Source organism: Papaver somniferum, chromosome 11 (assembly GCF_003573695.1).
Source record: "Papaver somniferum cultivar HN1 chromosome 11, ASM357369v1, whole genome shotgun sequence".
Classification (NCBI taxonomy): domain Eukaryota; kingdom Viridiplantae; phylum Streptophyta; class Magnoliopsida; order Ranunculales; family Papaveraceae; genus Papaver; species Papaver somniferum.
In genome coordinates this window covers 12,791,031-12,815,936 of record NC_039368.1, presented here as the reverse complement: position 1 = coordinate 12,815,936, position 24,906 = coordinate 12,791,031, and the positions used below count along the sequence as shown (strand labels likewise).

The following is a 24,906-nucleotide window of genomic DNA, read 5'->3' as shown; positions in this document are numbered from 1 at the left end:
GCTGGAGTTTCTGCAGGGCTTCAGGTGGTTCCTGTATCTTTCGGTAGTGAATCGAAGTTTGGGAAAATTGAGGAAGTAGGTGGTAAAGTGGTTCACATATATGGTCCTACTAGAAGACAAACCATTCAAAGAAAACCCGAGTATGATTGTGAAATCTTCTGGGCTCGTATGGTTTTTTTTATTAAACATTCATGGAGAAAATTGGGTTTCCTTCTCTAACATTTGGATATTTGTTTTATAGCTAATGCTGAGTTATATTCGAAAGTTGGAGTTCCTTTTGTAATGGGAACTACAGGGGAGACGGGTAGATGTTGTACAATACTGTTCAAGATTCAAAAAGCTTACTGTAATCTCACCACAAATGGGGAAGCAGGTGCGAGTTCTTTCTTTTCTTTTTTTTTTTTCCGATTTTTTTGAAGATTTACGTCATATTAAAACAGAACTAGAAACATAAAAGATAGAAGAGATAATCTAGTTGTTGGTTGCCCTTATCTCTGAGACATCACCAGAGATACGGGAATCCCCCAACAACATTTGATCCTCTAAAACTGAAGAAACACGATCAACAAAAACTAAATTTTGCCTGTCCAAAGAGATAGCAGGAAGTTTCTTTGCTTCTAGGATTATTGCTTGGTTTCTCCAATGTTGAAAGTCCATCTCCTTTCCCCATGAAGCAGCTTCCAGCAGAGTTAGTGTTTCTGCTTCTTCAGGACTCGTTGTCCCGACTGTCCCAGTGATAGTTTCGCCTGAATCAGATCTCAAAATCAGCCCATAACCAGAGATTTGAAGTATCATTTAACTAAAAAGCATCTACGTTCAATTTAAACTCATGTAAAACAGGTGCTTCCCATTTCTGTGATTAGAAGACATGTTCAATTTAACTAAAAAGCATCTATGTTCAATTTCTGTGGTGTCAACAGAATTCATATGTAAAGCAGTAGAAACATTTGTAAGCAGTAGCAACGATGAAGTACACTATTACATCGAAACCTAGCAATTCTACTTAGGTTTTCCAATTTGTAATTTAATCAAACTATCAAAAAGAATCAGGCAGTTCAGGAATTTAGGGACTAGGGGAAAGAACATAAAAGCAGATTACACAGAGATTCAGTCGATAAGCTCCTTTTTAGAGTTGATAAATGTTGCGAACATGCCAAGAACAGGGGATAAAGTACTTACCTTGGCACCATCGTCCGGTTGTATTGAGCGGTGAACTTCTTGGCATTCCTCGTCTACCTGTGGTGGGCATAAACATAATTCAGTCAACAACAAGCTCTCATTTCAAGTTCATATATGCTATAGCCACTCCGAGAAGAAAATTTACCTTGATGTCATCATCAAGTTTCACATGCTCCAGTTGTGATAATATGTGCTTAACAAGTTTACAGACTGGCAGGGCAGAAAAGTAAACAGTTAAATTCTCATCCGTTGCAAGCCCAAATTAAGAAGAGTAAGCAAATCAACCAAAAAAAAGAGGAATCTTTTTTCAATAACAGCAACAGAAACAAAGCAATGAGTTATACCATAGCTCTTTTTCTAAGAGCGTAGAGATGTGTGCACTCCAGGTTTTAGTAATTTTTTGCGGCCTCATCATAACCGTATTCCAATTTAGCTTTCACTTCCTAAAAGTAAGATGCACACAAACCACATAAACAAAACTTGCACCTCCTAAAGTAACATATCATATCAAACTAGCGTCTAGAATAAAAATAAAACAGCATACCTCTAGTATGTTCAAATCGACAGATAGGTCGCCCCAGATGTTATAAAAATGGGGAGGATATATACTTAGAAGATACACATATTTATAAATAGCTATCTGCACATTTCTAAATTGTTTCTTCCAGTCTTGCGGCGAAAGATTTGTCGATTTACCCATGCAATTATGAAGGGGGAAGCAAGCAAATTAATTACAAACAATTTTTTTTTTTTAATGTAATAATGATAAATAATCGAATAGTAAGGGTTGGAGCAAAGAAACAACCCTAATTACAAAAGATAAGACTAACTCTGTGTAAACACCCTTAAATTATCATAAGGTAATGAGGAGACTAATCCCAATACACAATACAACTATCTGGAGAACTCTGCCTTTTTCTGGAAGAGATCCCTGCTATTTATAGGCAAAACCTGACATGTCAGTGCCGTACACGTGTACCCTAATATCTTGTCTAGTAAGACTTCTATTATTAGCCGTACACAGGTACTATTACAGCTGGGGTTATTCAGGCACCTATCAGTTATCCTCTTCGGGGAAGTTGTTCTTACATTGCTTCCTCGTCTATAGTAATCTCGGCTCTGCTAGTGGTGACTTCGGTTAATACCCAAAGCGCCCTTTCCTATCCTCGGCTCTTGGTTAAATTAATGTGTTTACATTAGCCTCCTGACTGTATTGTCGAGGCTTTCAGTCTCGGAAATCAGTCATAATCTGTATCCAAGACGCATCTCCCTGTGACCCCTTCCTTCCCGTGAAGCCCCCGGTTAATCACGACTTCGAGTTTGGATTTATGTCAGCTGATTGGAATTACTTTTTCGCGATCCCAAACTCGGGTTACATTACTAGGGCATCCATTGTTGGAATCTTGCAACAATGAACAACACGTTAGACGTATCAAAATAATATGTAAAGAACTAATCTGAAACAACTTTACCGAAATAACTTGATGAGAGCAGAATCACAGGTTCAACAAGTTGTCATTAACACATTAGTTCGCGGGTATACTCGAGTTGAGTAATGCTAAACCCCTCACAGCGAAGATGTGTCCAGGATAAGACTGCCCGATATAAGTTGAGTTAGCACAATGCAAGTTACCATCTCTTCGAACTCAGCAAAGGGGATGGAAAGTAAAACACCGCAAACTCACAAAACCAAGAAGATGAAGAAAATAAGACGGAAATATGTTCGCTTCTTGTGTGTTATTAAAATAGAATTTCGAGTTGTATTTATAGGATGGAATACTTGCAAATCAAGTTAGGTTTTGGCTTTCTTCAAAAACAACTGAAACACGTAAAAGGAATTTACCCATAAATAAAAATCTTAAGAAATTTGTTTTGGAATTAATTTCCTAAAGAAAAACTCGCCAAAAATAAATCCGTGTAAAAGAAGAACTTGGTGCATGGTATACGCGCATATACATGGGTCGAAACATATATTTTTCTCCCCACCCGCACCACCCACATTGTTTTAAAACATATCCATAAGAATATTGTTATATAGTGGAACTCCTTATCTATTGTACCTAATTTGGGACTAAAGAGAGATTCATTCACTCATAAAATGAGCAAGTATCCTTGGACCCATAGGTCACTAGATCAAACCACACCAAGAACAAAATATTTTTTTATTAAAATCTCATTTTTCTCCAACAATCCCCCACATGAATGAAATCTCGGGAAAAGAAAAATCAGAGTAAGGAAAATACCATTTAGGCAAAGGTTTCCATGAGTTCTTGAACCCTTACTTAGTGAGAAGTTATCGTAACTACTTGCTAAACAATGAACCTAGTCTTGAACTGATAGCGTTTCGGTGTAATCGCGACAACAACCATGCATGATATCCTCCTGTCATTGCTAAGTTCGTGCCATTTTGTCCAATTTGGCCCTGGACATATCATGTTTCTCAGAATGCTCTAGAGAATCGACGCAATTCTCATAGGAAGTGGCCCCACTTCCACATTCAGATATGTGAGTTTCATCAAGAGTGTTTACTCCTACACCCCACTTCAATCTTAAATTGAAACTATGGAACTCATTAAGACTTATTTAAAAGTCATCCTCCACATGCAGTCACACTATCACATCAACACCATAGGGAAGGGACGAAGAATGAAATTCTCTTATAGTGTTTACCTTTAGCTACCATAAATTAGTTGTTTCATTCGAACCTTGATCTTGGAATCTCCAATCAGCAAGTTGAGTATCCTTCATGGCAAGTTTAAATATTGAGCCTAAGCCCCATCCTCCTCGATGCTTTACTAACTATCTCCTTGGACAGACCTTTCGTCAAAAAGTCCGCGATATTCTCCTTGGACCTTGTCCAATCTATGGAAATAACGCCTGTTGAGATTAGTATTTTCAAAGAATCATGTCTTCTATGCATATGTATATACTTTCCATTGTAGAAGCTATTCTTAGCTCTACCTATTGCAGATTTTCTTTCGCAATGTATAAATATAGCTGGCACAGGCCTATGCCAGAGAGGAATATCTTCTAAAAAGTCTCTTAGCCATTCGACCTCCTTTCCTGCTTTATCTAACGCAATAAACTCCGATTACATAGTGGAACGAGTTATACATGTCTGTTTGGAACTCTTCCAAGATACAGACGCACCTGCTAGAGTGAATACATATCCACTCGTAGACTTAGACTCCTCTGAGTCTGCAATCCATTTTGCATCGCAAAATCCCTCAAGGACGGCAGGGTACCCTTCGTAATTCAAACAAAAGTTCATTATGAACTGTAAATACCTCAACACTCTAATAAGTGCATCCCAATGCATCTGCCCTGGATTACAAGTATACCTGCTTAACCTACTCACAACATAAGCAATGTCTGGTCTCGTAAAATTCATCAAATATATCAGACTTCCTATGACTCTCGAGTATTCAGGTTGGTTAACTCCTACACCCTTATTCTTCATGAGATGACACTTAGAATCATATGGAGTACAAACAGGTTTACAGTAAAACTGATTATATTTCTTAAGTATGGATTCAACATAATGAGACTGACTCAGATTATAGCCATTAGAAGTTTTTCTAATTTTCATCCGTAATATGACATCAGCGGGGCCTAAGTCTTTCATGTCAAAGTTCTCATTCAACAGTTTCTTAGTAGAATTAATAACATCCATGTTTGTACCTAGTATAAGTGTTAGAGCATTGCTCGGTCGACCACGCATGCGTTGCTATCTCAAGCATGTTTGTCAATGTTAGTGATCAAAACTCTAAGTCTTGATTTTTAGTATATTATAGCTAAGTCTCGGACTAGGATATAAAGTTTAGTTGAGCTCAAGGACTTCATGGCGATTCATCATACAAGAAGAAGAACTACTCAAGGAACCGACGAAAAGTGTTTGCCGAGATTTTCTGCTGGAGTTTGTAAACTCTACCGGTTTCTTAAGTCCGCGAACCTAGTCTGCGAACTTGAAAAAGATTATATATCTGAAGATGATTTCTAAACTTAAGCTTATAAATACTAAGGAATGCAGTTTTCAAACCGTGGGTATAAAGTTCATGAACCGATTCGAGTGAATCAAATCATCTTTGCTTCAATTGTGTCTTGTGTAGTACATGAGATTTCCTTGCAATTGAACAACTCTCTTAACTAGTTCATCTGAGTCATTTGAACTAGTTATGGTGAAGAAGAACATGGTTGATATGAAATGCTCATATGGCTAACCTTTTGGTCGACTATTATTGAACCAACAATGCACACGTTTGGGTACGGTTAACAAACCTAGAAGCATGCAGTTCAAGTATGTATAACAAGCTAAGTTTTCGATCTAACGGTTGAGAAATATTAGCTTGAATCTAAATAAGGTTTTCATATAGCGGTGGATATTGTTTGCTTTGTAACCAACGCAAAACCTTGATTTGAAAGACTATATATAGGAGACATCTAGTATTGTGCAAAACTAATCCCCAAACCTTACGTATGATACTAGTTTTCATACTAGAGTAGATTCTCCTTTAACCCTCTTGTTTTCTTTTCTCAAACCGGGTTAACGACTTAAAGACTTCATTGGGATTGTGAAGCCAGACCGATACTACTTTCATCGTAGTTGTGTGATATGATCTTGCATCTTTTATCGTACGAGTACAATAAGATTGATTGGCTTGAGATTTGATATCTCCAATAGGCAAGATATAAAAAGTAATCACAAACACCTTCGGCTCATCGTTTGTGATTCCACAACATCTTGTTTCGCTACCATACGATTAAGATTGTTGTGAGGTGATTGATTAATCTAGGCTGTTCTTCGGGAATATAAGACCGGATTATCAATTGGTTCCTGTTCACCTTGATTATTATCAAAAGACGGAACAAAACCTTTAGGGTTTATCTGTGGGAGACAGATTGATCCTTTGATAGACTTGTCTGTGTGAGACAGGTTTGTTAATTGTTAAAGCCTGCGATTTTGGGTCGTAGCAACTCTTAGTTGTGGGTGAGATCAGCTAAGGGAATCAAGTGCGCATTATCCTGCTGGGATCAGAGGCGTAGGAGCATAACTGTATCTTGGATCATTGGGAGATTGATTGGGGTTCAACTACAGTCCAGTCCGAGGTTATCTTGGAGTAGGCTAGTGTCTGTAGCGTCTAAATACAGTGTGTGTTCAATCTGGACTAGGTCCCGGGGTTTTTCTGCATTTTCGGTTTCCTCGTTAACAAAATTTCTGGTGTATGTGTTATTTTTTTCCGCATTATATTTGTTATATAATTGAAATAAAACAAGTTGCGTTATAGATCAATCAATTGGAGAGTCCGACCTAAAGGTTGTTGATTGATATTGATTGATCCTTGGATATTGGTCTTTGGTACCGTCCAAGTTATCTCTCTTTAATTTAGACTCGCAGTTTGCTTGAGTAAGATTAAATCGAGAGACTGAGATATTAACTCATTCAGATACTTTTATCTAGATTGATTCTGACTGTCTAGTTGATTCTCTATAAAGTGTTTCGGAGTTCGTCCATACAGACTGCTAAGCGAAATATTGGGTGGTGTTGTTAGACCCCCGCTTTTTAATTTGGTTTCAGATCAGGCAAACACGTTTAAGACCTTATAAGTCTGTGTTTGTAGCGATCTGACTATATGGATTATAAATTCTCAATTGACGCTTCACCAGGATTAAAAACCAATCATAGAAAAAAGTCTGATAAAATGGTTACTCTTCAAGAAGGGTTGGATGAACAAATCCGGATCAACGCTGGTCTTGTTGTAGAAATTGCAATTCTTAAGGATTTGATATCTAGTAATAGTCTCTCGGTGAATCTGAGAAACTCCAGTTATTCTCTTTAAAGAATAGTCGTAAATCAGATAGTAATCAACGTCGTTGTTGGAAAACTGATATGACTAGGAACCACTCAGACAAACTTCAAATTTTGGCCGTGTTGTGTTGTGATTCTTCCAATCACCTTCAACAAGTTTGTATGTCTTTCAAAAGAGTCTGAATTGCAAGTAATCTTTGTAAGAAACTAAACAACTTTTTGATACTCTGAAAGGACATACAAAACTATCAGGAAACTCTAAACAGAGAAGTACTAATAGTATGGGTGCCTTTGCTTTAAGATCTACGTCTCCTTTCAATGGTTTCTTGATAGTGGATGTAGTAGACATATGACAGGTGATCTCACATGGTTTGTTTCGTCTATTGACTATGAAGGAGGTCCTGTAACGTTGGAGATGGGAGTTGTTGCTACATCAGCAAGAAGGGAACGATCAAACCCGGTGTTCCAGAAATCCATGATGTAGTATACGTAAAAGGTATGACTGCTAATCTTCTTTCTATTAGTCAAATTTGTGACAAAGGCCATCGAGTTGTCTTCAATGCAAATGGATGTGACATTGTAGACAAAACGGGAAAGTAATTTTTCAAGGAACTCGTGGTAAAAAACTGTTATCTACTTGATACTCAGTTTAGAAACCGTTGCAATTTGACTAAGGTGGAATCTACACATCTTTGGCATGAGCGTTTTGGTCACATCAATTATCGTCTTCTAACTAAGATCATTAAAAAGAACTTGTTAGAGGCATTCCCAAAATCAATGCAAAGATTGAAGGTGTATGTGGTGCCTGTCAAAAGGGTAAGCAAAAAAAGTTCACCACAAATCATCTCGAGATATTCTCACTAAAGCTCCACTTGATTTAATTCATATGGATCTCTTCGGACCAATTCAACAACCCACTGTTGCTGGTAAGAAGTATGCTTTAGTTATGGTAGATGATTACACCAGATTCACTTGGGTTGCATTCTATCTCATAAGAATGAAACTCTTGGTGAATTCAAGATTATTGTTAAAAGGATCCAGAACGAACAAGGTCCCAAACTAAAGAAAATTAGAAGCGATCGTGGAACAGAATTCAAACACACCAAATTATTTGAATTCTGTGACGAACTGGGGATCATTCAACAGTACTCACTACCTATTACTCCTCAAGCTAATGGAGTTTCCAAAAGAAAGAATAGGAATATTCAGGAAATAGCCAGGGTAATGCTCCATAACAAAAACTTACCTTTAAGATTTTGGGGAGAAGTTGTCTTTACAGCATGTTACTTGATCAACCGTGTGTATTTACGATCAAAAACCCGTAACACTCCTTATGAGTTGTGGTACGGAAGGACACCAAACTTACACTATCTCAGGGTGTTTGGAATTAAGTGCTATATTCTGAAGGATAGAGAACAGAAAGAGAAATTCGACACCAAAAGTGATGAAGGTATCTATCTTGGCTATGCTTCTGATAGTCGTGGTTTTCGAGTGTTTAATCTCAGAACTCAAGTCATGATGGAATCTGCTAGTGTTATCATCGACTACATTAGTAACTTTCGTCATGATAATCCTCCTGCTGAATTGCCTCTAACCGAGACGATTGAGAAATTCAAAGAAATTCCAGAATCAGTTGAAGTTATCCCAACTGTTACTGATCCTGACATTTCTAGTGACAAGGAGAAGAGCACTGATCAAGCCATTCCTGATGAACAAGAACGTGTCCCTCCATGACATCTCTGGGTTCAAAGAAATCATGATCCCGACAGTATTATTTGAGGAAGAGATTCTACAGCCAAAACAAGAGGACAACTTCAAAATATGTGCAATTTTGGTTGTTATCTTTCGCAAGTAGAACCAAGAAATATTGATGAAGCTCTGAACGATCCCTTTTTGGTGAATACAATGCACGAAGAGTTAAATCAATTTCAAAGAAAATATGTGTGGGAACTTGTACCTTTTCCCTCCAATATCAATATTGTTGGTACCAAATGGATGTTCAAGAATAAGTCTGATGAATTTGGTACGATTGTCAGAAACAACGCTAGACTTGTCGCTCAAGGATATTCACAGATTGAAGGAATTGACTTTGATGAGACCTTTGCTCCTGTGGCACGCCTTGAGTCCATTCGTCTTTTGTTAGCTCATGCTTGTTTTCTTAAGGTTAAGCTATTTCAAATGGATATTAAATCCGCGTTCCTCGACGAAATCTTAAAGGAGGAAGTCTATGTTGCTCAACCTAAGGGGTTTGAAAACCCTGATTTCCCAGATCATGTGCTAAAAATCAAAAAGGCATTGTATGGGTTGAAACAAGCACCTAGAGCCTGGTTTGAAAAACTTACCACTTCTCTCATTAAAAAAGGTTTTTCAAGAGGCGGAGCTGATAAAACCTTGTTTACCAAGTGGAGTGGGAAAGATGTTTTCATTGCTCAAGTCTATGTAGATGATATTATCTATGGATTAACTTCTGAAAAATTTGCAAAGGACTTCCAAATATCCCTTGCTAAAGAATTTGAAATGAGCAATGTTGGTGAATTAAAATTCTTATTAGAATAATGGAATCTACTTATCCCAAGAGAAGTATGCTCGATATCTTGTGACAAGGTTCGGCCTGGATAAGTCCTCTCCAAAATTGACACCTATGCCCACTACTGGTAAACTACATAGAGATGAGAAAGGGGCAAAAGTGGATCAAAAGATGTATCGATCTATTATTGGTAGCCTCTTGTATCTTACAGCTACTAGAGCTAACATTTCTTCCAGTGTTGGTTGTTTTTCTAGGTTTCAGGCGAATCCAAAGGAATCTCATCTTACAGCTGCAAAAAGGATCATTCGATATATTAATCACACTACCGGGTATGGTCTATCCTACACGTTTGATACTAACACTGACCTTTCTGCTTATTCCGATGCTGATTGGGAAGGATGTGTAGAAGACAGAAAAAGTACATCAGGGGGTTTCTATTGTGTAGGACTGAATCTTATAGCTTGGCATAGCAAGAAGCAAAATTCTCAATCCCTGTCCACATGTGACGCATAATATATTGCTGCTGGATCATGTTGTACTTAACTCCTATGGATGAAACAAATGTTAGCTGATTATGGAGTTGATACTGTAATAATGAAGATCTTTTGTTATAACTCTAATGCGATTCAAATCACTGAGAATCCCGTTGAGCACTCAAGAACAAAGAACATTGACATAAGGTACCATTTTATTCGTGATCTCTATGAAAATGGTATCATAATTATGGAATTTGTGCCTTCCGAACAACAATTGGCTGATATTCTTACCAAACCATTAAACAGTGCTACGTTTCAACACTTGCCGCAGTCTATTGGTGTTGTTTTGGTTCATTAAAACTTTCTATAACTCTTTCCCCTATGCTTATATCTATCTTTTGGGCAATTGAGTTTGAAACTCCAGTAGGTTTACTCCAGTACAGTTTCTGTAGAGTTATTTTTGTCTTGTCAGTGTATTTTTGCTTCAAAATCCTTTCTTTTGAAATTAAGGTCATTGTTGTTGTTCTTTCGGGAATAACATCAAACGGGAGAGAGTTCTTTTGAACTTGTGCTTAATGGTAATATCTTTGTGGGGAGTGCGGTTGTGGAATATTAGAGGGGTTATCTTGTATCTTTAAACTCCTTGATGAATGCTATTAGATTCGGCTATATGATTGCATCTAAATTAGATGGTATGTATTTTTGTTTTAGTCATGAAATGTCTCTTATGGAAATTTCATTATGATCCCGTTCTTGTACCTTTGCCAATTTTATTGACAAAAAGGGGGATAATTAATATGTAGTTCACACTACAAATACATATGGTTTTCGGATCATTGTGTAAGGGGGAGTGGTTTCCATGTGAGATGGAGTATTGACTAAGGGGGAGTGGTACATATCACCATAGTATTATTGTTGAAGTTGTGAGGACTTTGAAACTGTGTAATAATACTATGACACTGTATAACAATGATCGACACCTATGCTTTCTCATTGTTATAGCTATGTATCTTCAACAACGGTGATACTAAACTTACAACCTTTGGGATCATTGGAGTACTTGGAAGTGACGAAGATTTCGAGGAATGTTGAAGATTAGACTATGGAATAGGAGCCACTAAAGTTTCTTTATATTTTTTATATTCCATATGTATTGATAGTTTTGTCACTGAAATTGACAAAGGGGGAGATTGTTAGAGCATTGCTCGGTCGACCTCGCATGCGTTTCTATTTCAAGCATGTTTGTCAATGTTAGTGATCAAAACTATAAGTCTTGATTTCTAGTCTATTATAGCTAAGTCTCGGACTAGGATATAAAGTGTAGTTGAGCTCAAGGACTTCATGGAGATTCATCATACAAGAAGAAGAACTACTCAAGGAACCGGTGGAACTTCTCGACAGAAAGGTATGTGAAGACTTGAACTTATCTGTCACTCAAAAGTCTATCTATTCTAACTCCTACTCTTTGAGACAATAAGTCGTATGCTATATACATAGACTTGGATTATACACATTTGGTATTTCGAGCCGGGTATACCTCGCCTATCTATATCACGAAATATGTGTTGGTAAGCTTTTCGCTTCGATCAAGTTTATCTTTACCTAGTGACGAAAGTCATGATATGTTTCAACCATCTTGAAAATTGCTCTGACGAAAAATGGTTTGTGAATAACAACGATATAACGTCCTCTGAGAATGTTTCAATGATTGAAATGAGAGTTTAGATTACATAACCAATGATGGACATAAACATTGTTATGGAAACACATTTATTTATAAGTCCTATTCCTTGAACCAAAGTTTGCGAACTTTGTTGATCAAGAGAAACCGGAGAATGGCGTGAGCCAAGTCCGCGAACTCAATCCGCGAACTGCCAAACTTCTCATCCCGAGAAATTCTGCTGGAGTTGACGAACTAGCTGCGTCCGCGAACCCAGTCCGCGAACCGGCGGAAAGTCTTTGCCGAGATTTTATGTTGGAGTTTGTAAACTCTACCGGTTGCTTAATTCCACGAACCCAGTCTGCGAACTTGAGAAAGGTTATATATCTGAAGATGATTTCTGAACTTAAACTCATAAATACAAAGGAATGCAGTTTGCAAACCGTGGCTATCAAGTTCATGAACCGATTCGAGTGAATCAAATCATCTTTGCTTCAATTGTGTCTTGTGTAGTACATGAGATTTCATTGCAATTGAACAACTCTCTTAACTAGTTCATCTGAGTCATTTGAACTAGTTATGGTGAAGAAGAACACGGTTGATATGAAATGCTCATATGGCTAACCTTTTGGTTGATTATTATTGAACCAACAATGCACAAGTTTGGGTACGGTTAAGAAACCTAGAAGCGTGCAGTTCAAGTGTGTATAACAAGCTAAGTTTTCGATCTAACGGTTGAGAAATATTAGCTTAAATCTAAATCAGGTTTTCATCTAACGGTGGATATTGTTTGCTTTGTAACCAAGGCAAAACCCTGATTTGAAAGACTATATATAGGAGACATCTAGTATTGTGAAAAACTAGTCCCCACACCTTACGTGTGATACTAGTTTGCATACTAGAGTCGATTCTCCTTTAACCCTCTGGTTTTATTTTCTCAAACCGGGTTAACGACTTAAAGAATTCATTAGGATTGTGAAGCCAGACCGATACTACTTTTATCCTAGTTGTGTGATCTGATCTTGCATCTTCTATCATACGAGTACAATCAGATTGATTGGATTGAAATTTGATATCTCCGATAGGCAAGATACAAAAATTAATCACAAACACCTTCGTCTCATCGTTTGTGATTCCACAACATATTTTTTCGCTACCATACGATTAATATTGTTGTGAGGTGATTGATTAATCTAGGTTGTTCTTCAGGAATATAAGACCGGATTATCAATTGGTTCCTTTTCACATTGATTATTATCAAAAGACGGAACAAAACCTTTAGGGTTTATCTGTGGGAGACAGATTGATCCTTTGATAGACTTGTCTGTGTGAGACAGATTTGTTTATTGTTAAAGCCTGCGATTTTGGGTCGTAGCAACTCTTAGTTGTGGGTGAGATCAGCTAAGGGAATCAAGTGCATAGTATCATGTTGGGATCAGAGGAGTAGGAGCATAATTGTACCTTGGATCAGTGGGAGATTGATTGGGGTTCAACTACAGTCCAGTCCGAAGTTAGCTTGGAGTAGGCAAGTGTCTGTAGCGTCTTAATACAGTGTGTGTTCAATATGGACTGCGTCCCGGGGTTTTTCCGCATTTGTGGTTTCCTCGTTAACAAAATATCTGGTGTCTGTGTTATTTCTTTTCCGCATTATATTTTTTATGTAATTTAAATAATACATGTTGTACGTTAGATCAATCAATTGGAGAGTCCGACCTAACGGTTGTTGATTGATATTGATTGATCCTTGGATATTGTTCTTTGGTACCATCCAAGTTATCTCTCTTTAATTGAGACTCGCAGTTTTCTTGAGTAAGGTTAAATCGAGAGATTGGGATATTAACTCCTTGAGATACTTTTATCTAGATTGAGTCGGACTTTCTATTTGATTCTCTAGAAAGTGTTTCGGAGTTAGTCCATACAGACTGCTAAGCGAAATATTGGGTGGTGTGATTAGACCCCCGCTTTTTCAATAAGAATGTCATCAACATACAAGCATACTGAAAAAGCGGGGCCCTAACAACATCTCCCAATATTGCGCTTAGCAATCTGTATGAACTAACTCCAATATACTTTAATAGACAATCAACTAGACAGTCAGACTCAATCTAGATTAAGTATATCGAGGAGTTAATATCTCTCTCTTGATTGGATTTACTCAAGCAAGAACTGCGAGTTGTAATCAAATACAAGGAATAACTTGGATGGTACCAAAGACCAATATCCAAGGATCAATCAATGACAATCAACAACCAAAGGTTGGATTACTCTAATTGATGATCTAACGCACAACCTGTATTATTTCAATTATAAAGATAAAACAATATAATGCGGAAATTGAAATAACACAGACACCAGAAATTTTGTTGACGAGGAAACCGCAAATGTAGAAAAACCCCGGGACCTAGTCCAGATTGAGCACACACTGTATTAAGCCGCTACAGACACTAGCCTACTCCAAGCTAACTTCGGTCTGGACTGTAGTTGAACCCTAATCAATCTCCCACTGATCCAAGTTACAGTTATGATCCTACGCCTCTGATCCCAGTAGGATACTACGCACTTTATTCCCTTAGCTAATCTCACCCACTACTAAGAGTTGCTACGATCCAAAATCGCAGGCTTTAACAATAAACAAATCTGTCTCACACAAACAAGTCTATCAAAGCATCAATCTGTCTCCCACAGATAAACCCTAAAGGTTTTGTTCCGTCTTTTGATAATAATCAAGGTGAACATGAACCAATTAATAATACGGTCTTATATTCCCGAAGAACAGCCTAGAGTTATGAATCACCTGACAACAATCTTAATCGTATGGTAGCGAAACAAGATGTTGCGGAATCACAAACAATGAGACGAAGGTGTTTGTGATTACTTTTTATATCTTGCCTATCATAGATATAAATCTCAACCCAATCACTCTGATTGTACTCGTACGATAAAAGATGCAAGATCAGATCATAAAACTACGATAAAAGTAGTATCGGTCTGGCTTCACAATCCCAATGAAGTCTTTAAGTCGTTAACCCGGTTTGAGAAAAGAAAACCAGAGGTTAAAGGAGAATCGACTCTAGCACGCAAACTAGTATCACACGTAAGGTGTGGGGATTAGTTTTGCAAAATACTAGATGCTCCTTTATATAGTATTTCAAATCTGGTTTTGCAATCAATGTTAGCTTAGTAACAAAGCATTCAATATTCATCCTAGATGAAAACCTGATTTAGATTCAAGCTAATATATCTCAACCGTAAGATCGAAAACTTAGCTTGTTACACACACTTGACAATGCACGCTTCTAGGTTTGTTAACCGTACCCAAATGTATGCACTTGTTAGTTCAACAATAGTTAACCAAATGGTTAGCCATATGAGAATTTCATATCAACCATGTTCTTCTTCACCATAACTAGTTCAAATGACTTCAAATGAACTAGTTAGACAGTTGTTCAATTGCAACGAAATCTTATGGACTACACAAGACACAATTGAAGCAAAGATGTTTTGATTCACTCGAATCGGTTCATGAACTTTATAGCCACGATTTGCAAACTTCATTCCTTAGTCTTTATAAGTTTAAGTTCAGATATATAACCTTTCTCAAGTTCGCACACTAGGTTCGCGGACTTAAGCAACCGGGTAGAGTTTACAAACTCCAGTAGAAAATCTCGGCAAGAAACCTTGGGCCGGTTCGCGGACTGGGTTCGCGGAATGGTATTCACGCAATTAGTTTGTCAACTCCAGTAGAATTTCTCGGGATGTGAAGTTCGGTAGTTCGTGGACTGGGTTCGCGGACTTGGCTCACGCCATTCTTCCGGTTCTCTTGATCAACAAAGTTCGCAAACTTTGTTTCAAGGAATAGGACTTATACATAAATGTGTTTCCACAACAATTTTTATGTCCACCATTGGTTATGTAATCTAAGCTCTCATTTCAATCATTGAAACATTCTTAGAGGACGTTATACAGTTGTTACACCATTTCTCGTCAAAGCAATTTTCAAGATGATTGAAACATAACATGACTTTCTTCACATGGTAAAGATAAACTTGATCGAAACGAAAAGCTTACCAACACATATTTCGAGATATAGATAGGCGAGGTATACTCGGCTCGAAATACCAAATGTGTATAATACAAGTCTATATATATAGCATAACGACTTCTTGTCTCAAAGAGTAGGAGATAGAGTAGATAAACTACTGAGTGATAGATAAGTTCAAGTCTTCACATACCTTTTTGTCGAGAAGTTCCACTGGTTCCTTGAGTACTTGTATGATGAATGTCCATGAAGTCCTTGAGCTCAACTACACTTTCTATCCTAGTCCGAGACTTATCTATGATAGACTAGAAATCAAGACTTATAGTTTTGATCACTAACATTGACAAACATGCTTGAGATAGCAACGCATGCGAGTTCGACCGAGCAATGCTCTAACATATACAATCACACATGCATCCTTGACAAGTTTAGTATAAACACACTTATCAGATTCATTAATTCTAAAACCACTAGAAATCATCCATGCCACTGTTTAGGTGCTTGTTTCAACCCATACAAAGATTTAACCAGTTTACAAACTTTCTTTTCATAACCTTTAACTACAAATCCCTCAGATTGTTCCATATAAATTTCTTCATCTAACTCACCATTAAGAAACGCTGTCTTTACATCCATTTGATGTATCTCTAGATTATGGACAGAAGCTATAGCAATTTACATCCTAATGGATCTAATTCTACTCACTGGTGAATATGTGTCAAAGAAATCTATACCTTCTATTTGTCTATAGCCTTTAGCTACCATCCTAGCCTTGTATTTTTCAATAGTTCCATCTATCTTACATTTTTTCTTGAAAATCCATTTACAACCCATGGCCTTACACCCTGGAGGTAAATCTACAAGTTCAAAAGTACCGTTTTCTCGAAGGGAATCCATTTCACTAATTGAAGCTTCTTTCCACCATGGATCTTCTGTACAAGTCACGTCTTCTCTATAAGTCTGAGGATCAGATTCGGCTAGGTATGTAATGCAACCAGGATAGGTTTTCTTAGTTTTAGCTCTTTTACCTCTTCTAGGTTTTACTTCTGGTTCATCTTCCTCTAAAAGTAAAGAATGAATAGTTGAAGTAAAGTATAGGGTATCATCAATATATCTCTTACGAGAGTCACGTTTTAAAGGAAAAACATTCTAAAAAAACTCAGCATCCCTAGACTCCATAATAGTATCAAACCCTATGTCAGAAATTTCAAAACTCACAACCATAAACCTATGAGCACTAGAATGCTGAGGATACCCTTAGGAGGAGGGATCCCCACTTTTGCCAAGCACCCCCACACTTTGAAGTAATCATAAGATGGTTGTCTACCTTTCCGTAACTCATATGGAGTTTTATCTGATTCTTTAAAGGGTACTCTTTTCAGGATGTAATTAGCGGAGAGGATAGCCTCCCCCCACAAATTCGAAGGTAATCCTGAACTAATCAATATGGCATTCATCATATCCTTAAGGGTACGGTTCTTACGTTCAGCTACACCATTGGATTGAGGTGAATAAGAGGCTGTAGTCTCATGTATTATGCCATGTTCTTCACAGAAATCTCCTGCGGGAATTTCATACTCACCACCACGATCAGACCTAATAGTTTTAGTGGTAGTATTCAATTGGTTTTCGACTTCACGTTTATATATATTAAAGGCTTCTGAGGCATCGTCCTTCCCTCTAAGTAAGTAAACGTTGCAGTACCTTGTACAATCATCTATAAAAGTAATAAACCATTTCTTACCACCTCTTGTTTGAACTGACTTCATATCAACTAGGTATGAGTGGATTAAGTCTAAGGGTTTAGAGTTTCTTTGGACATTCTTACTGAATGATTTCTTGGCATGCTTAGATTCTACGAAAATCTCACACTTATGATTTTTATCTAAAGTGAATTTGGGTATGCAGCCTACGCTAGCCAGTTTATGCCTTTATTTATAGTTTACATGACTAAGTCTACCATGCGAAACATTCAATGACACACACATGTAAGCAGAAGAATCATTCAATTTCAATTCAGTACAGGTTACATTAAGTTTATATGGACCCCCAGTCTTATAACCCTTACCTACATAATCATTTCCCTTAGTTACTATAAGTTTTCCAGACTCAATTATAACTTTAAAACCCTTATCATCTAAAACAGAACAAGAAACAAGATTTTTGCAGATGTCTGGAACATGAAGAACTTCATTCAATGTGAGAGTCTTTCTAGATGTGAGCTTCAGACCGACCTTTCCTTTTCCTTCAACCTATGATGCAGATGAGTTACCCATATAGAGTTTCTCGCCTTCCCCTACCCTCTGGTAGGAGGTGAACAGGTCTCTGTTGCCACAAACATGCTTGGTAGCTCCATAGTCCACCCACCAATACATCACATTGGTCACCAAATTAACTTCAGACACCACAGGAGAAAACTCGTCTTTGCTCTTCTCAACCAAGTTAGCATTATTCTTCTTATCCTTACGTTGTCTACAGTGAACTTCCATATGACCAGTATTTCCACACACACAACAAGGACCCTTAATTTTAATAATGCTATATTCTGTTTACAAAGCGTACCTTTCTTGTTAGGTCCATGCTTCGAGTTGCGATTATTGTTGTCACCTTTTCCATCTTTGGATGACTTGTGTTCAGACATATGAGCCTTGTTAGCCATGTTCGTTGCAGATGACACTTTCTTGTCTTTGGTGCACAACATCTCTTCCACTTGAATCTTCTTTCCCAATTCAACCATGTTGATCTCCCCGGTGTCATGTCTCAGCTTTTTCTTATACTCCGACCAAGAAGATGGTAACTTCTCAATCACCGAAGATACTTGAAATGTCTCATCAATGACCATACCTTCATGGTATGATTTTTAGCCAAAATCATAAGCAGTGATATGATTTTGCTTCTAACGCAGTCCAAAAATCATAAGCAGTGAAATTATCTTTAGCGTTGTAAAAATCATACATCGCATCTTCCAAACCATTCATGATATGATTTTTAGCCAGAAAATTAGACCTCGTGTTATAATTGACCTCCTTTTCAGTCAAATTATCAGCATTGTACAATTCATTACCTGGAACCAATACATAGTCCAGTTCATGATGGCTCAAATAAAACAACATCTTGGATTGCCATATCTTGAAATCTTTTCCGTTAAACTTTTGTGGTCTTTCTACGTCGTTGTTTCCCATTGTTACAAGGAATGCTAATGTGTTAAGATTGTTGGAATATTGCAACAATGAATAACACATTAGACGTACCAAATAATATGTAAAGAATTAATCCGAAACAACTCTACCAAAATACCATGACGAGAGCATAATCACAGGTTCAACAAGTTGTCCTTAACATATTAGTTCGCGGGTATACTCGAGTTGAGTAATTCTAAACCCCTCACAGCGAAGATGTGTACAGGATAAGACTGCCCGATATAACTTGAGTTAGGACGACACAAGTTACCCTCTCTTCGAACTCAGCAACGGGGATGGAAAGTAAAACACCGCAAACTCACAAAAGCAAGAAGATGAAAAAAAGAAGACGGAAAGATGGTCGCTTCTCGTATGTTATTAAAACAGAATTTCGAGTTTTATTTATAAGATGAAATACTTGAAAATCAAGTTAGGTTTTGGCTTTCTTCAAAAATAACTAAAACACGTAAAAGAAATTTAACCATAAATAAAACTCTTAAGAAAATAATTTTGGAATTAATTTCTTAAAGAAAAACTCGCCAAAAATAAATTCGCGTAAAAGAAGAACTTGGTGCATGGTATAAACGCATATACATGGGTCGAAACATGTATTTTTCGTCCCACTCGCACCACCCACATTGTTTTACAACATATCCATAAGAATATTGTTATATAGTGGAACTCCTTCTCTATTATACCCAATGTGAGACTAAAGAGAGATTCATTCACTCATAAAATCAGCAAGTATCCTTGGACTCATAGGTCACTAGATCAAACCACACCAAGACCAAAATATTTTTTTTTTAAAACCTCATTTTTCTCCAACATCGATTGGGTGAGACCCAACATGAGAGATTTTAATTTAAACGTGACCTATCAACTTCCTTTTGTCGTTTCACCTTCCATTGACAGATTGACATGTATGCTTCCCTATCATGCCGACTCTTCGTTTCTCTGTCATTTCTTCGTATAAAATCTGCTTCTTCTTCTTCTTTTCTATTTTTACTTTTGGCATTTTCCTTCTCTCCCTCTCTCTTTCTCTCTCTCTTTCTCCTCATCGTCTTCGGTTATCTTATCATTCTCGGTTTTAGGATGGAACCACCGACCTCTGGTGCAGGTAAGTCGATATCAGCAAAAGACTCTGCGGAAATAAGGAAGCTTCGTCTGTTTGGCCCAGACTCGTCGAGTAGTCGTAATTCTGGGTCTATCTTTCAAGGTGAGTTCATTCCCATATTGAACTACATAGGGTTTCATTCCATCAATAATAGTGTGAATTTGATGGTTCCCGAAGTTACTCCCTCTGAGGTGTTTCCTCTTGAGAACTTCCCTCGGCTATGTGTTGAGCGTGGGATTATCGGGACCCTTCTATAGAATTTGCCTCTACTACTCTCGTTAGTTACGAGTGGGATTCATGGAAGCATTACATCATGTCGAAACATGCCCGGCGTATTCGGGCACTTAACAACAAGCAGGCCTTAGAGGTATCTGGTCATCGTAGTATCTTTCGGTCCAATAAGCCTTCCTTATACCTATCTTCGATGAGTTGCTGGTGTACATACTTTAGTTTTTTCATGGGGGGAAGCCTCTCCCACTCTAGAGGACGTTATTGCCCTCACGGGGTTTCCCATTCACAGTTCTCATGATTTCGAAGAGGCTGATCCCGAGACCATGACTAATGCGGACTCGGAACTGTACAAGGAATTGGTAGAAGTCCGGAAGATTATATCGCGCAAGGTGAATGCATCTGAAGGTTCTTCCAAGGAATATAAGCGTGACTCTCTTTTAGGTTGGATGGGCTATTGGGCTCCTCGTATGACCAAGGCATCTAGCAAGAAGGATCTTCCTTCGGTTGTAAGGTCCTACGAGCCTCTTACACATGGTCATGGCGATGATGCCGAATTAGCTGCATTTCTGGTGTATTGGTTAATTCATGATTTCTTTGAATGTTCTCCTAAGGATATTATTCGAGAGGATGTTTTTCGGATAGATGTTAAGATGACACGAGGGATTACGTCTCCGCTAGCCCCTATGTTCTTAGGTGGTGTGTATCGTCATTTAAATACCTTGATCTCGGATATGGAGGTTACCAACAGTTCTCAACATGTGATTGAGAGTTTCGTTCCCACAAGCTCCTTATAGATGTGGTTCTGGGAACGCTTTCCCGCGAGTACGTCTAGAGTTAATAACTTAGCTGTGAGGAATGAAGGTGGTGTTGGTACTTTTGGGCGGCTTCCTCCTACCCCGATTCGTTATCCTCATACTTCTTTGTATGAGCATCAGCATGTAAAAAAGGCAACTAATGAGTTTATGTGGTTGGTAGATGATTTGAAGTCATTTCGGGCGCGTCCGTATGACGATGTTCCTCGAGGGGCATTATTTATGGGTTCAAACTTTAATTTTCTTGATGATGTGCTGGATTCGACAAGCTCATCCCTTGACGATGATGATTGGGATTTCATAGTGATGGCTACCTCGAGTTTCATTCCTGGGTACTCTGAGGGTAAATTTTGTGTTGTCGGGTATAATGTGGATAGGGTTGCTAGGCAATTAGGTTATGATCAAGGTTTGGCGTCTATCCAGACACCGATGTTCCCGACCGATGACGAGGAGTTAATTAAGGAATGTTATTGTCGGTTCGTTTTTAAACCCGATGGTCTCAGGTTGTGTCGGGAGCGTCCTTTCAGCTTGTTAGTCCCTCACCGAAAGTCCCTCCAAAATTTACACAGGCTTGATGTACATATTGGTATGATGAGTTGACATGGATGATTGAGTTTGTATGTGATGTCGCTGATTCCACAGGGGTCCTGAGTCCTTGTAAGTTAAATGCCCGTGGTCGTATTAAACTTGCACTCGAAGTTGCTGCTGCTCATGGCATAAAGGCTGGATCAAGGGGGGAGAATATTGGTGGTGCTTCCCAAATGGGAAAAGATGTAGCTTCTACTGCCGCTGTGAAGGTAGGTTCCTAATATTACAAGAATGATGCGTTCAGGTATTGGTTCATTCAGTTATGTTGATGTGTGGGGGTTTGTTTTTATTTTGTTTGCATGTGTGAAGCCGGCTAGGCGACCTCGGCTGGTGATACGAAATAAGGGAGAGTCAACGGCGTCGTCTGAAGGTCAGAGAGGTAGGTGGAGAATTAAGCATGCATTATTGGGCCGCACGTGATTGTCATAAAGTATTCAGAGATTTGGTTGGCATGTTATCCACGTCATCTGCATCCAGTTCCTTATAAATATGTTTCCTTGCATCTTCAGGAGAAATCATTTGTATGTTATTGAAACCCTTCTCTTCTTTGTAATAGGTTTACTAACCGGTGAAGCGTTGAGTTCTCAGAATTACTTCTGCGGTTCAGATTCTCAGGTAAGGTGTTTTATATTATTTGAGAAGGCTTCCGTTTCTCTTCTACCTTCTTCGGGACATAATTCATTGATGTCTCGGGTGTGTCTGTTAGAGAATAATCATGGGGCGTTCGGAACAACCAATGGAGCAATGCAACTCCAAGAAGCAGAGGCATCAGAGTGGTCAAGTTGTGACGGGATCAAGGTACCCTGACCTGGCACCATTATCTGTTATTGGCAGTCCTAATTCTTTGGTTGATCGGGCAACCTGGTTCAATTTCAAGGGGAATATTGCCGTTGTAGCAAGCACCTATTCTCATTTCGTGCCAGTTTACAACTTCCCCGTATCTCCGGAACTGAGGGACTATTACAAGGAGATTGTGGAAGAACTCGGGCATGTGGAAAGTACTGAAGTTCTGTCGGATCGAAACAACTTGATTTCTAGTGTATCCACTTTGGTTGTTGTGGCGAAAGAGATGGCTGAATTTGGCGATGAATGTCCTTCTGCTTCTTCCTTGGAAGCATGGAGAGACAGTTTTGTTCTCCCGAGGCTTCTAAAGTTTAACATGGGGTGGATTGAAGAATTATTTAAGGGATTGGAAGAGAGTAGAGCGAGCCGACAACTGGTGCTACCTGGTGAGATTATGGTGCTGAAGGAGGAGGTGAAAGCGGAGACTCATAAATTGAAGGAGCAGCAAAAGGATCAGGTTCGGATAACTGCCGAGGCATCCAAGATTGTTGTTGAGGTTGCGGCGACCTCAACAAAGTTGAATTTGAAGAAGAAAGAGTTGGCTGAAAAGGAAGCTGAGTTAGCTAGTTTTGAATGATTTTATTGCATCTGGTTGGGTTTGGGCTTATTACAATTGTGTTTCGGATATTATCATTTTCTTTGTTTTGTCTAAGAAAACATATTAGCTTGTTGGGATTTTTATGAGATGCTTTTGCTGATTTTTATGCCATTATTGTCTCGATTATTGCGTGTAATTCATGGTATAAGTAGGTATTTGTCATATAGCACATGGATATATGTCAGTTGTGTTGTTGACAGTGATTGAAGATGACAGCTTGTGTAAGGTTAGTTTCGGAGATATTGATGTTGACCCGATTGATTAAGGTATTAGAGTTGGTCGTTGAGCACTTTAGGCTTGTTTCAGCTTAAGAATACGGAAACTATCGTGACAAAGACGTTGCGGGGGAAGTCTTTGGAAGACTCGGAAATTGACAATCTTCATCTCGTTTGCAAGACAAGGCGCGTCCAGTTCTCCTTTCTTATTCAAGATATCGAGGTTTCCTTGTGCCGTGCAAGAGTTGTTTTATCCAAGTTCATGATGAATTGGTTGGCTGTGTCTAACCCAAGTTTCGCATATAAGTATGTTGTTGTTGTTGCTCTTTTTTTTTTTTTTTTAATGTGTAGTCGTGGTAGGTTGGCATCGAGTTTGTAAGACTTCAAGTTTATTTTAAGTTTACAATGGGTGTTCTGGACTTAGAATAAATTGGATTTCGAGGTTAACCTCATTTTGCGTATTTTGATGTCATTATTTTCGATGTCGGATATGAGATCGCCTTATATATGTAGGTAGCCTCTGGGCCAGGTATCCTCTAAGTCACAACCGATATATGTGTATATATCTTTTGTAAGAGCTTAGTTTAGGTAAGGATAGTTAGATGCTGAATCCTTTCTCGGATTAAATTATGCAGGATAAAATTATCCATGTAGTTGCGTTACACTCTTTCGGTGATTCTAGTCACCCTTATGAAAGAGGTAAAGGATAGAGAAAGATTTCGAGTAAGTGGATGAAGCCTTTTATTGAGCGGCATTTTTTCTTGAAGAATGAGTTAGTATGATTTTCTTACATGGATTAGTTTCATTCATTCTTTCATAAGCCCCATACATTCTCTCCCCCCACCCACCTCTCTTTTTCTACCATTATGCTCTTCGTCGGGGGTCTTATTGAAGGCTTTGTTGGTGTGTACTTGATTTTCTTAACGTTTGTAGACATGTTCCCCATCTGGGCGGGTAGTTTTCCGAAACTTCCTTCGTTCATTTTTGTGAACTTGTGTTCGTTTAATGGAGTTGCCTTCAGTTGGATTAGCATAAGTAGTTACCCAGTCCGGGATTGGAGTTGAGTATATATGTGTAATTACCTCACTTGGTTCACTCAATCCGTTATAGAATGCTGCTTCTGCTAAGTGTGCTTCTTCGGTTGTGAAAGGATCAACCGAGGCAGGGACTCGTTTCTGCTTCCCTTTCAAAATGAATTTTATACATTGGTGGTAAGTTGAGGGTACAATCCCATGTTTGTGTAACCAATGCCTTCCTAGGAGCAGGTGGTAAGCCAGGTGCACATCCATGACATAGAAAGGTTCACTGGCTTGGATAGGTCCTACTTGGATTTGCAACTTGATGGTCCCTATTGTCTGCTGTGTGATTCCTCCGAAACCCTGAATCCCGCTAGCAAATTTGTTGATGTCTTTTTCTTTTACCCCGATTCTTTCGGCGATATGTAGAGGAATCAAATTAAGTGACGCCCCTGTATCAACGAAGGCTCTCTTGAATTTATGCTTTCGAATTCCTACTGTGACGTATAAAGGTATTGTATGGTCACAATCCGCTGCTCGATCCTTTTCTGAGAAGGTGATGATGTCAGTAGGGAGCGGGTATTTGCGGTCCAGATAATGACTTACTTCTTCATTCACAACTA

General features: G+C 38.4%; 1 protein-coding gene across 1 annotated transcript; it reads left to right on the top strand.

The window, feature by feature from the left end:
* Window positions 1-23,051, top strand: LOC113321720. The gene is made up of 6 exons (XM_026569627.1): window positions 1-140; window positions 242-373; window positions 21,666-21,820; window positions 21,921-21,990; window positions 22,168-22,226; window positions 22,320-23,051. Exons 1-6 carry the CDS (start codon window positions 101-103, stop codon window positions 22,416-22,418), a joined length of 555 nt encoding a protein of 184 aa, XP_026425412.1. The 5' UTR covers window positions 1-100; the 3' UTR covers window positions 22,419-23,051.
* The last annotated feature ends 1,855 nt before the right edge of the window (window positions 23,052-24,906 follow it).